Source organism: Calliopsis andreniformis, chromosome 1, assembly GCF_051401765.1.
Source record: "Calliopsis andreniformis isolate RMS-2024a chromosome 1, iyCalAndr_principal, whole genome shotgun sequence".
Lineage (NCBI taxonomy): Eukaryota > Metazoa > Arthropoda > Insecta > Hymenoptera > Andrenidae > Calliopsis > Calliopsis andreniformis.
The window spans coordinates 9,408,696-9,421,479 of NC_135062.1; the positions used below are offsets into that span (position 1 = coordinate 9,408,696).

The following is a 12,784-nucleotide window of genomic DNA, read 5'->3' on the forward strand; positions in this document are numbered from 1 at the left end:
ACCATAGTGTATAAATCATCTGCATTTAGAAAATTTATCCTTGTGCGTAGACAATTAAAATTGTTAGAATGATCACCTTCTGTTTAATTCTGGTGGTAGAACACTCCAATCATCGGATTCATAATAAGGCCACATGATTCACTAAATCTTGACAAATAAGGAATTCGACACAGAGACTTAAGTGTAAAATTACAATCCATATATTATCTGGCATACACCTGTACTACCAGTTTTGTACACTTTTTATCACAGTCACAACAGAGTATGAGAGGCAAGGTATTGGTATTATCTCTTATCTCAGTCACTACTTTGATAGCAGCAATGTAGGCAAGTTCTTTCAAATAAGTGGAGAATTCAGTAGTTACATTAAATTGCTACTTGAATCAAAAACTTAATCTGATAATACTACAATAAAATTATAACTAATTACTTGTATCTTGGAAAAATTATTGTACAATAAGTGTTAATAATAAATGACCTATTATAACAAAAAATATGATTTTTAAAAAGTAATATCCTTTAACATATGATTCTTTTCTTATTAAAGAATTTAATGAATAATTTAAGTAACACAGATTAGAAAACAAAATTTATTAGTAAAAATGTAGTTGCTTCTACTGTAAATATACACAGTTTTTACATAAAAATACTGTTCATAGATTAATCTATATTTTAAAGTAACATAGGAATGTAATATTAGGACAGACAATTATCATTCTGGTTACGGGGTGGTCGAACATCGTTGTTTCTCTTGACACAATCCACAAGCCAATGAATTCCTTCGTCTACGCCATCCCTTTTATATTGTATGCAATAATTATAAAAAACAATTAATGTGAGTGATACCTACATGCTTCATAGCACAAAACTTATCTTATTAATTATATGAATTTTTGTAACAGTATAATTTTATTATGTATAGATATATTATATACTAATGCATTATTGTTTTTTATACACTTCTAAATATATAATTACAAATTAAATTTATAAGTATTATTAAATTTGAAAATATTATCTGCTCACAAAATTATATTAATTGATGATATTAATCTTGGTTTATATTTACAATCTTAAGACACATAAGTGTAACATAAATGTATTCAAAAATATTACTATTTTAATACTGTTTCAATTATGCTATTTTAAAATAAATGTTTTATATGTTTCATGTATGTATATATATGCCTATATAATGTACTAAATATACGAAAAAATGCTAAAAATAAATATCTACTTATGTACTTTTAAAAATTAAAAATAAGACTACTTATATGCATTAAAATAAATATATACAAAAAAAATCTTTTGATTGCAACTAATTATTGAAGTTAATCTAAGATATTAGACAGAAACCATGTTATGAAGCTCATTACTAATGCTTTGCAAAAATTATTATAGATTTAATTACACACAAAGTAGAAAATGTGATATCATAAATTTTACATCAATGGACAAACTCAAATGTAAATTTCCTATTGTAAATATTAAAAGAAATCACATACCCATTCAAAGCAGATACAGGCATTACCATGCAATCTCTTCGACCAATTAAATGTGCATTCTGATTAAAAATTGGTTTCACTTCTCTAACCCCCATACAATCAGGCACATCCTGTTTATTTGCTAGAACTAAAAGAGGTACACCTATTAAGTGTTCTGATGATATAACTCTATCTGTAACAAAACATACATTCTTAAAATGCAATATTAAGATACAAAACATTTAATGCCCATTTTATATTTTACCAAAAGTTTCTTTGGATTCAGGTATTTTTTCACGGTCCGAAGAATCAACAATATAGATTACTGCGTGAGATTCTGCATAGTACTGGAAATATACAAAATTTGATACCCTATAAATTCATGTCTGTAATAAAACAAGAAATTCTTAAAATTTTACAGAAAGAACTTACTTTATCCCACAATGATCGTAACTCTTCCTGTCCACCAAGATCCCAAAAGTTGAAACGAACACCAGCAATATCAATTTTCCCAATATTTAAACCTACAGTTGTTGTTATTTTACTAGGGTTCATACCCTTGTAATTTTTTGTAAACTTTGTCTTCGCCGCCTCCAAATATGTCTGAGAAGATAAAAAAGATCATTGAAAAATAAATTAATATTTATGAAGCATAACCTTAACTGCACTTTATGATCTCTTACTGTCTTTCCCGCATTATCGAGTCCTAATATTAATATGAAATATTCATCCTTTTGCACAAGATACTTATACAATCCATGTAAAAGTGTGTACATTTCAAAGCGTTTAAATGTCTAAAAATTTGTGTTTCATATTGTTTACATATTATGTTCACAGAACATGTTACAATATTACTCGTCCATGACTACACGTAACATTAGAAAGTCATCGCGCGAAATAAAATGTGAGATCTCGATGAAATAGGATATACTAACCGCAGAAAATAAATAAATAGTTACACGATAAAAAACATAGGCTGTAATTACTTTAAAATACAAAACAATTAATATGTTAAGAAAATTCAAAACATTAATGTCTCGTTATGATAAACTGAAGTAGGTAATTATAAATTCTTATACTCTTTTCGTTTCTCGATCCACGAAACATTTCTACTTGCAGACTCAATATTCAATTTATTAGCTACATTTTAATTCGTACAGATGTACCAATCGATCCATTGAAATGTCGTTTCACTATTAAGGTTTCACAACATTGTAATAATTAATTTAAGGTATACGGGACAGCTCGCAGCGGCACACGAACGGCATGTCAGTATCGAGATGGATATTTATTTTAGTAACTCAAACGTTTTTCATTGCAAATGCAGTTGGCTCGACAGGCGACAGATCACAATTCTACAATTTGTGCCTTGAAAAATGTCGCGCCAAAAATTGCCAAAACGGTAAGCACTCTTTCTTTCATATTAACTTATAAAATTTTGTTTTTATAGCTCACAAAATTTACTTTGAAAATTGTGATTGTTTACAAATTTAAAAATTTGCATACTTCATGTTTTGAATGCTCGATATTTATTTTTTGGAAACTTCGGTTGAAATAAATAATAATGTTTTTTATTAATTAATTTCGATGATAATGTGTTATCACTTAGTAAAATCTTTATCAGTACTTTGTTTTATCACTACTAATGATTAGGAAGTTTTTTGTACCAATTTAATTTTGCAATCATATGTTTGTGAAAAGCATTCAATTTTGAACTTATATTGAATATTTTACAGATGAAGACTTTAAAGTAAAACCTGCTCTATCATTGAGATTATTATTTTGGTCTTGTACTGATGATTGTAGCTATACCTGCACTTGGGATACAGTAGATTATTTTACTTCTCATGGTTTGAATGTTCCTCAATTTCATGGAAAGGTACATGCTACATATATTTATTAAAATTGATAATCTATAATGAGCTATATAAATAATCATTGATTTTTGTTTCAGTGGCCGTTTATTCGTTTTCTTGGATGCCAGGAGCCTGCATCTGTAGTATTTTCTCTATTGAATATGTATGCTCATATTATCATGTACTGGAAATTCAAAAGGAAATTTGGACCTACTCATCCCATGTTTTATATATGGTCTTATTTTAGTATGGTATATATTTTTTCATTAGAAATTTAGAAATAATCTTTTGAGTCTAATCAAAGTTGCAAATGATAAAACTACTATGAATTTTATTTTTACATTGTGTGAATAGTACTATTCTATTATTTTATGAATTGAAACAGATTTAATTTTAGATATGTATAAATTGCTGGTTTTGGTCTTCCATTTTTCATGCACGTGACATTCCATTCACAGAAGTAATGGATTATTCTTGTGCATTTATCATGGTTCTTACCTTATTGTATTGTACATTATTAAGGTGATTAAGAGTATTGATGACTGAAATAGAATCGTAAATAGTAATTTAAGAAGTATTCATCTGATCTTTTAATTTCAGAGTAACATATAAAAATAATAAAATATTTGCTGTAATTACATGTGGCTATCTTAGTACTTCATACACACATTTATCTCATTTATGGTCTGGCTACATTAACTATGACTATAATATGAAGTTCAATGTAGTCTTAGGTAACTGTGCATGGTATCTGAATTTTTTTTAAAGGAAAAACAAAAACTTTTTATAAAATTATTTCTCTATGTGTACAGGATTTTTAACATTTGTTATAACAATGGCATGGTGGCGCCGTAATCGTAAAAAATTACCTTATGTTCACCTGATTGGCTGGTTTAATATATTAACTGTTCTTGTCACTATATTAGAAGCAATAGATTTTGCACCAATTTTTTGGATATTTGATGCTCACTCCTTGTGGCATGCTAGTACAGCTCCTCTTACAATTTTATTGTATAGGTAAGTATGCAAGATTATATGAAACAGTTAATATTTTTTAGTTTTAATATTTTATATATATCAGTTTATACAATTTTCAGATTTATGATGGCAGATTGTTCTTATTTAAAGGCATACAATAAATTAACATTAGATATTGACCATCACATACGATGATCAGTAACATGAATGGCCTCAAGATTTCTCTAGTGATTGAAATTGTAATTTCAATTTTGCAAAATCATATGTTGCAATGTAGTAAATATTAATGCATATTTAGTCTATTATAATTGCAGATGTTACAAAGAGAGAATAGTATTAATCATTCATATACATTATCTTTCTAATATAAATTCAAATTTTGTCATCTATTGTAAAATTAATGAGATCAATGTCTTATTACATCGAAGTTACAGCTAAAAAACTGTAACATTAACATTCCATTCATATTGTTAAAATTTCCTGTACGAGTATATGTACTTGTACATCAGTTTATATATTTATAAGTAAATTATTTACTAGTCTTGACTGTAAAACGGTCTCCTTTTATTAAATGTTTAATGAAATTTACAAAATAGCAATGTATTTCATAAATAAAATTAAATATATTTATAAAACGCATTACATGATACATATTTCGTTTGCTTTTTACTTATAAAAGTACATATTATATATGAAATAATATATAAATCTGAACACTTTTATATAATTTGCAACCCTTTAATTGCAACCAATTATATAATTTAAGATTAAATAAAATTTGTAATTGATTTTATATTAAATTCATAATAAAGAAATAGAGTGGAAACATGTTTGCATTACAAATACTTTATAAGTTTCATTATAATTAATTATATAAATGATACTCTTATTTGTAAACAATAAAACCTTTAGACCAAGTACATAGTAAAAAATATTGAAACGTTATTGAACACATCTGTCCACTGTATTTCTCACTTTTATAACTATACTTTACAAAGTAATGTTAGTTTACTGGCAGTATAATTTAAATTACCAGCAAGTATTAGATAAATAATTTGAAGTTTAATAAACTGGTTAGTCCTGTTTACATCTTAGTTAGTACATGAATGTGCTGTATAAATCATAACTTAATTAGAAAAAGCAAATTGTGTTGATTTCAATGTGTAATATAGAATTTGCATAAATACGATTTTCGTTTCATGATATTAAAATTCAGTATGGTTATCATATAACATATTCAAACCCATCAATACTTTAAGGAATGTTTTTTTTTTTTGCTTAAAAGTGTAGTGTAACATATTTATTATCATTAAATTTCTGAGTGATTGAAATGCTAAGTTTTAAGTACCTGATTGTACATTCAAATAACATTCATAATTTAATATGTTTTATATACATAATGCTATAATTAAGAAGATGACATTTATAATATAAAGGCACATTTTATACTACAAAGAATTGGGGTCACTAATGATTAAAATTTGTTCAATATATCATGGCAGTTTTAGAGTTTCATAAATTGTTTTCATAACAATAGGTAAATTTACATTTCAGTGATGATTCATTTTCTAAATATAAATGTGAAATAATATATTATCATTTTTATACGTGATTCAAGGCACAGAAGTATGCGAAAAAATTGTACTAAGTAGCAGAAGTAAGTAATTAATACCAACAAGTATGTTACCTGTTAATTTAGAGTTATAATTATGGAAGAAGTATCTTTTATCTCTTCCAATACTTAAAATATTTCAACTTTTATAAGCTATTATTATATTAATTGATACATAATTCAGGCTTATCAGTATAAAATTAAGTTAAACAGCATTAAACATTATAATATATGTTTATAAAAAATGTTATGTATATTTGTGCGTTTATATGAATGTATAAACTAAACAATATTATTGTCAAAGAGAAACATTTTGCTAGTTCTGGGGACTTAATAATTTCAATAGCTTAAGTGTTTTAAATAATGAAATGCAACAATAAAATTATATATAAAGCTATAATGAAAACCTACCACAAAGAATGATTAAAGGTAATGTATTTGAAAGTGTAGTGTATATATGTAACAATATTGTATAATGATAGGTGGCAATGGCACAAATATATGTATGCACGAATAATAATTACATTTAGAAAGATAACTATGGACGTGAGAGTATGAAATGATAAATGTGTAGTAGAGTTAACATTGATTAAAAAATCGTATCGTTTTAAAAATATATCTACAAGTAAGTCAATATATCACAACATGGATCTTGAACTTCTTGCATTTAGCTGCTTAAATGTTGTATTGTATAAATGCCTCATTTTGAGCGCTATTACTTTTTCCATTGTAAGTACTAGACGTAAGTAAACATGACAGTATATGAAAACAAACATTAAGTATGTGTGTTACAGTATTTAGCGTTTAAATAACGCCTCACTTTCTGGATTATCGTCCCTATGCTTTTCAAGATTTCCAGACAAAGTAGGGTCTGGTCGTCGCCTCTTAAAGAATCCAAGTTTCCGAAGAACCAATGTAAGTAAAATAAATAGTAACAAACCTGCTACCACAGCCACAATAATTACCCAAATTGATACAGGTTCGACGTCTTGCTGATCCGAAAGATCTGGATACACAATAGTTTCCGCCTGTATATTGACACATTATAAACAATGATTATAAAATTTATAACACATTATAAAGAATATTATAAGACTGAATGTACTTACAATTGTGTAATCATCTTTTAAATTTTCTTGTTGTATCACAACATCTGGCGGTATAATTATTGTTGCGTTGGAACCTATTTTTACTTTATCCACTTTTGGATAGTCTTCAACTAAGGTAGAATTCCATAATCTAAAATAGATGTGATAATATATAGTATTTGATGATAACTAAAATCAAATCTTTACTGAAAACGAATTATATTTATACTTGTAAATAATGTAAGATGTAAGGTATTACCTTGCTTTAACAGTTATGGTTGCTTCTTGTTTCCTTTGTAAATTATTTATGACACATGTGATGTCAAAACATTTTGCAGTTCCTGCTTTACAATTCTAGAATAATATATAAATGTTTAATGTGTTTAATAAAATATTTCTTATTTTAAATTACGTATCTTCTTTCATAATCACTCACCATTGATACTACTTGACTTCTATGACCATCCTTATCAATGATTGTTCGCGTATTGACAACTTTTTCTGTGTCTCGTCTAGCTCTTACATGATTCGTATGATTATATAATGTGGGAGGAGTAGATGCAGCGTCAATGTCCTCATGACTAATGCTATCTTGTAGTTTCAATGGATTAACTACATGTCCTGGTGGTAGTCTACATTCTCCATCCCCTAATATTATATCGATATTTTAATTTTTTACTACACGATTGCTACATATTATATAATAATTATATGTTAATTATCAAACAAAAAATTTTACCTTGTATATCTGGTAATTCTTCTAAGTACAAAAGCCATTTACCATGCGCTTTATCATTTGCAACTTCGTAAGGCCATGAAATATGCACTTCTAAAGTACTTACTCTCCATGGACCTTCGTTAAATACTTGGTAAATATGAGAAACTTTAGGTCCCACTTCATTTAAGTACTTTATAGCTGATTCACCTATAACTGGCCCGCCATAAAAAGCCCACTGGATTTTCGCACTTCTACAATTTTACAGTTAGAATGTAATTAGTAATTTATTTTATAATATTTAACTCATTTATTTTGTAATATTAATGAAAGTATTACCCTTTAATTGATAATTCTGCTTGCTTTAATACTGTTGCTTGTAATCTTGTAGGTCCCTTTTCTCTTATTTCTTTCGAAGTAGAATTTGCAAATATCGTGAATTCTAATTGCAATTCATTGTCTCCTAATTTTTTAGGGTCAAATCTTACTTGTATATTTACCATTTTATCTTTCTTAAATGGGTTTCCAATGGAACACGCTACTAAAGTGGTATTATGTAAATTACAAATCACAGAATCATTGCTTTTGCTAGCGATATAATTCAAACTTTGGGAATGAACAATAAACAGCTGTGCTTCATACGCAGATTCACCGATGTTAGAGACGTTTACATCCACTACAACTTCTTCCCTTTCACCCAAAAGGAGTTCGTAGAAGTTTGGTTTTACCGAGGAAGCTTAAAATTAAACAGACTATTTTTTTAAATCTTCTTTAAATTAAAAATAGGTAATAAATTAAATTATTACTAAAGTTGTTGATCGATGATTTCAATGAGACCTATTAAAGATATTACCTGATAAATTTAATCGTGCTTTTACTTGTAAATCACTTTCACAAATATCGTTATTGCCACAATCTTTTTGGAAAGTTGCTTCAAACATACGAGCGGCTTCTTGTTGATTCAATATGGGATAATTTTTTATATCAGGTAAAGGTCCTCCCTCGATAGGCATAATTGGTTCTTCTTGTATCAATGAATAATTCAAGCGGAACTTGATAGGTGATTGAATGTCACGAGTATTTTCCTAAAGAAAATACGAACTATATACTTGCACTTAATTGTATAATCAAAAAGACTGTTTTTGTGAAAGTACCTTTAAATAAATTATTTCTTTCTGACAATGTTCCAATTTTGTTGTATCTAAAGTAACCGTGCGATTGATGTAATGTGGACGTGAATTTCCAGCTCCAAACCAAACTCTGGAGAATTTTTTGACACCTGTATAAGTTTCAGCCTCAATGAAATAGTTCAATTTTAAGTTTTGCATATCTTCTTCTTTTACGAGAGATTCAGTTTTGCAACAAGCTTCAAACGAAAAGCTACAATAAATGAACTATAGTTATATAAAAAAATAATTATGAAAGTAACATTCAATTAAGGTTCTTTTAAATTATACTTGCCATGTATGATTTGAATCAGGATCTTCTGGACATCCAAGTTTATTAGGATCAATAGGTTCTATTTTGTCTTGATATGTGCCATCTTTTTTTAGGTATCGAATATAAGTAGTGATATCAATAATCTTTTTTGAACGAAGAAGTGCTACAGCATCATTTTCATAAGCTCCCACTAATAAATCTGAATATCCATTCTGATCCATATCAATTCCTCCACTTAGCGAATAACCGAATGTTTGTAATGGCTCTGGCATATCATCTGCATGTATTACCTAAATTTAACGGATTTCAGCTTAACGGATCTCATAAAAAATGTATTATATTAATTTTAAGTAAGATATTACTAAATACCTGTGATGGCACAGTAATAATTCCATTTTTGGAACCTAGATATATGTATACAGTTCCTTTCTTTTCATAAGGAGCACCGACAGCAATATCTTCGTATCCATCCTTATTCAAGTCTCCCAGATTTGTCAGTGCAAATCCGAATCTATATTTGTATGATACATCAATTAATATATATTTATCAATAGAATATAAATAAATAAATCGGCCATAAAAAATACCTAGATTCTTCACGTCCAACAAGTTTAACAGGTTTACTTTTTTCACCTTCCTTAAAATATATTTTCTTTAGTGTTGTATATACATACACAGCACCTCCTTCTGCTTTATTGAAATAAAATGGTGCTGCCACGATAAGATCAGTAATTCTAAGAACAAGAAAGAAGCAATTCTTATATATATAATCAATACTTAAAAGTGCAATAGAAATAAAACAAAATGTTATACTTGTCTCCATTGACATCTGCAGAAGTGATTTCATAACCGAAACTTGAGGCAAATTGTTCACCATCCAACACAAAAGCAATATCCATTTCTGGTTTAAAATCGCGTCTTGTAAGTAGAACAACCTGGCCTGTACCATTTAGACGCGGTGCTCCAGCTGCATAAGCTAATCCAGTTCCAAAAAAATTACCCACAGCAACCGACATTCCTGAAAAGCTCATCCATTTATTTTAGCTTCTTTAAAAAATCGTTGACTTTATTAGTTATAGTTTTAATGTTTTAAATCAAGAATGTCATACTTATTAATTAAACACACCTAAATAACTGTATTTATTAATAGAAGAAGAATCTTGCATTGGAGCATTGTATACTGTATTATCTCTCGTTAAAAATTCATCTGAAATAGTGAAAAGGTACAAAGTTCCACGCCAAGTATGTGGACCTGGTGTACCAATAACAACACGATCTTCTGAAGTGAGTACACCACTAGTTCCAGCTTGACAATATCCAAATTGTTCATGTGCTCTAGAATAAAGATTGCATTTTTTATTTGAGAAATAAATAAACTAACAAGACTAGTATTCAAAATTTTATATTACTTGTTTGTTGGTTTTCCAGAGCAAGGTTTTTTTAAATCTAGATATTTTAAATCTTGTGTTAATATGTAACACTGTCCTTGACCCCATTGAGAATCTGCCGTTTTTACAATATGTCTATGTGCGCATACCTAAAAGATCATGGAACAGTTAAAACTACCCAAACATCTGAAAACAGAAATTAAATATAAAATAGAACATACCATTACTTTACCACCAATACCTTGGCTACGTACTGTCACCCCCAGCCACTGATTATCTTTAATCTCATCATTACCTGGTGGTACCAAGTCATCAGATTCAAGACCTAAAAAATTAAAAAATAGTTTAAGTGTACTTAATACTTCCCATTTTTCATTATAAATATAGATGTTTGCAAGTAGCATTTTTATGCTACTTAAGTTTGTCATCATTTGCTTCTTAAAGTAACTTCTCCCTTTTTAATTATAATATTTTCATAGTATGTTCAATGCATGTAGGTATGTGATAATTCTATAAGTATGAACATATGACAAACAATAAACCAGTATTTATGATAATGTATGTTAGAAAATAAACCTACTTTTTCATTAATTCTTTTAAATAAAATGGAAAATGAAATTGAAACTCCATGTATAAATTTCTGCTCTAAAAGATAAAAAAATATGCATAAAACATTTGTTAGGGATTGTTAAAAAGCAAGAATGAAGAAATATGTGATAGTATAAGTGCTAACAATGGTGAGCAAAAATGCACAATCTCTTTATTTCCATTTCATTACTTATTTTAATGCAAAGGTGCAAACATGATAAAATGTTTTATAGTTAGTAAAGGTATAGTTAAACAGTCAAATTTGAGATGAAGTATTTGTTAATAATGCTTATGTTAGAACAACATTCATTTATGCAAACAACAAATATGATTTAAAATATCATGCTGATATAGAGATGTATAAATAAAATCTATGCACAATCGTAATAAAAAATTTCATAAAAATTCCAGAATTAACTCGTTCACATAATACCATTCATCGACTTACTTGTATCATACAGACCTCCTTCTGCTGCTCGTTAACCAACACATAATTTAACAAAAAAATAATCTTATTATGTGTACAACATAAAATAAAGCATGATAACTTAAAACTTTTACAAAACATTGACATAGAAAATAACATGCACACTACTCTAAAGTTACATATAAATTTTGTAATAAAGCAAGTAATAGTTTTTAATTTTTTTCTACTTTAATGTATTGTTATACCTTAATATAAAAATAAAATATGACATATAAGTTTAATATGAACAAAATGAACTTAATGAATTAATATAGAATATAATTTTAACCTGTCCGGATTAAGTTTCTAATGAGAAATACTGCTATCAATTCTTTAAGAAAAAATTATTTATCTATAACGTACTTAATCTTCCATCTGTGATTACTTGAGTACAATCTCTTTGAAATGTTGTCAATGGACATTGCCATAATGCACCAGACCTATTTGTACCAGGTTGTCTATTTTGATCCAAAGGAGCACCAATTAGCATCCTGTAAAATACATAATTTTAAAAATTATGTAACATAAGAAAAGTCACTATTTTACAATCAAAACTCTCAAATGAACTATTTCTAACAAGCCGTACAGATTTCTACAAACTGCAAAAGATATATAATAAAAATATCTCATAGGATAACATTATCTCGAAACAATTTTTTCAATGTTTACATTTTTCTTATCATCTGTTTACACATACATATATTGCTTCATATTTCAAATATTACTTTCCTTGACATTGCATTGTAAATGAATGAATTATTGAATCATTACAATGTTTTGTATACAATAAGAAATATTATCATTCTTACATAATATTAATAATAAATTCATAATAGTAATATAAAGAGTAAATAGTACTTACCAACTTTTTGGTTTTTCTGTGCCGTCATCGGAAATTTCTTGATGTTCGGCCACGGAATAGCCGAAATAAGAGCCAATTAGTCCTTTTTTGATAACAGGTATTCTTGGCTCCAAGTTGAAAGTATACACCAAGCATACGTTCAAAGCGAACCACGTTAATTGATAATTTTTCATTCTCGAGTTATTTCAATTCTACGAACGCCTACAGTTCAACATTTGTAATAATTCACGGACCTTTACGAAAGTCGTACACGTTCTTATCGATGGCTCTATTTTTGTATTTATCCCTTCGTTTTGCTGCCCTCACT

General features: G+C 27.9%; 3 protein-coding genes across 3 annotated transcripts; 1 reads left to right on the top strand and 2 right to left on the bottom strand.

Annotated features, from left to right (window-relative positions):
* Positions 1-576: 576 nt before the first annotated feature.
* Arfrp1 (ADP-ribosylation factor related protein 1) lies at positions 577-2,418 on the bottom strand. The gene is made up of 5 exons (XM_076383635.1): positions 2,168-2,418; positions 1,917-2,087; positions 1,750-1,831; positions 1,506-1,677; positions 577-796 (listed from the first exon to the last, which is right to left on the bottom strand). Exons 1-5 carry the CDS (start codon positions 2,258-2,260, stop codon positions 697-699), a joined length of 618 nt encoding a protein of 205 aa, XP_076239750.1. The 5' UTR covers positions 2,261-2,418; the 3' UTR covers positions 577-696.
* A 139-nt stretch (positions 2,419-2,557) lies between these two features.
* On the top strand, positions 2,558-4,925 carry Pgap3 (Per1-like protein PGAP3). Its single transcript, XM_076383624.1, has 7 exons — positions 2,558-2,886; positions 3,221-3,363; positions 3,439-3,591; positions 3,738-3,862; positions 3,941-4,074; positions 4,153-4,357; positions 4,438-4,925. The coding sequence occupies exons 1-7, from the start codon at positions 2,751-2,753 to the stop codon at positions 4,511-4,513; spliced, it is 972 nt and encodes a 323-aa protein (XP_076239739.1). The 5' UTR covers positions 2,558-2,750; the 3' UTR covers positions 4,514-4,925.
* A 1,793-nt stretch (positions 4,926-6,718) lies between these two features.
* On the bottom strand, positions 6,719-12,697 carry Mew (multiple edematous wings). The gene is given in 17 exon segments (XM_076384024.1): positions 6,719-6,958; positions 7,040-7,169; positions 7,278-7,372; positions 7,455-7,666; positions 7,758-7,987; positions 8,073-8,469; positions 8,587-8,818; positions 8,888-9,113; positions 9,195-9,463; positions 9,543-9,684; positions 9,761-9,907; positions 9,987-10,191; positions 10,300-10,508; positions 10,583-10,710; positions 10,783-10,886; positions 11,979-12,106; positions 12,478-12,697. Coding segments are annotated over 17 exon segments (3,267 nt in total). The 5' UTR covers positions 12,651-12,697.
* Positions 12,698-12,784: the final 87 nt, after the last annotated feature.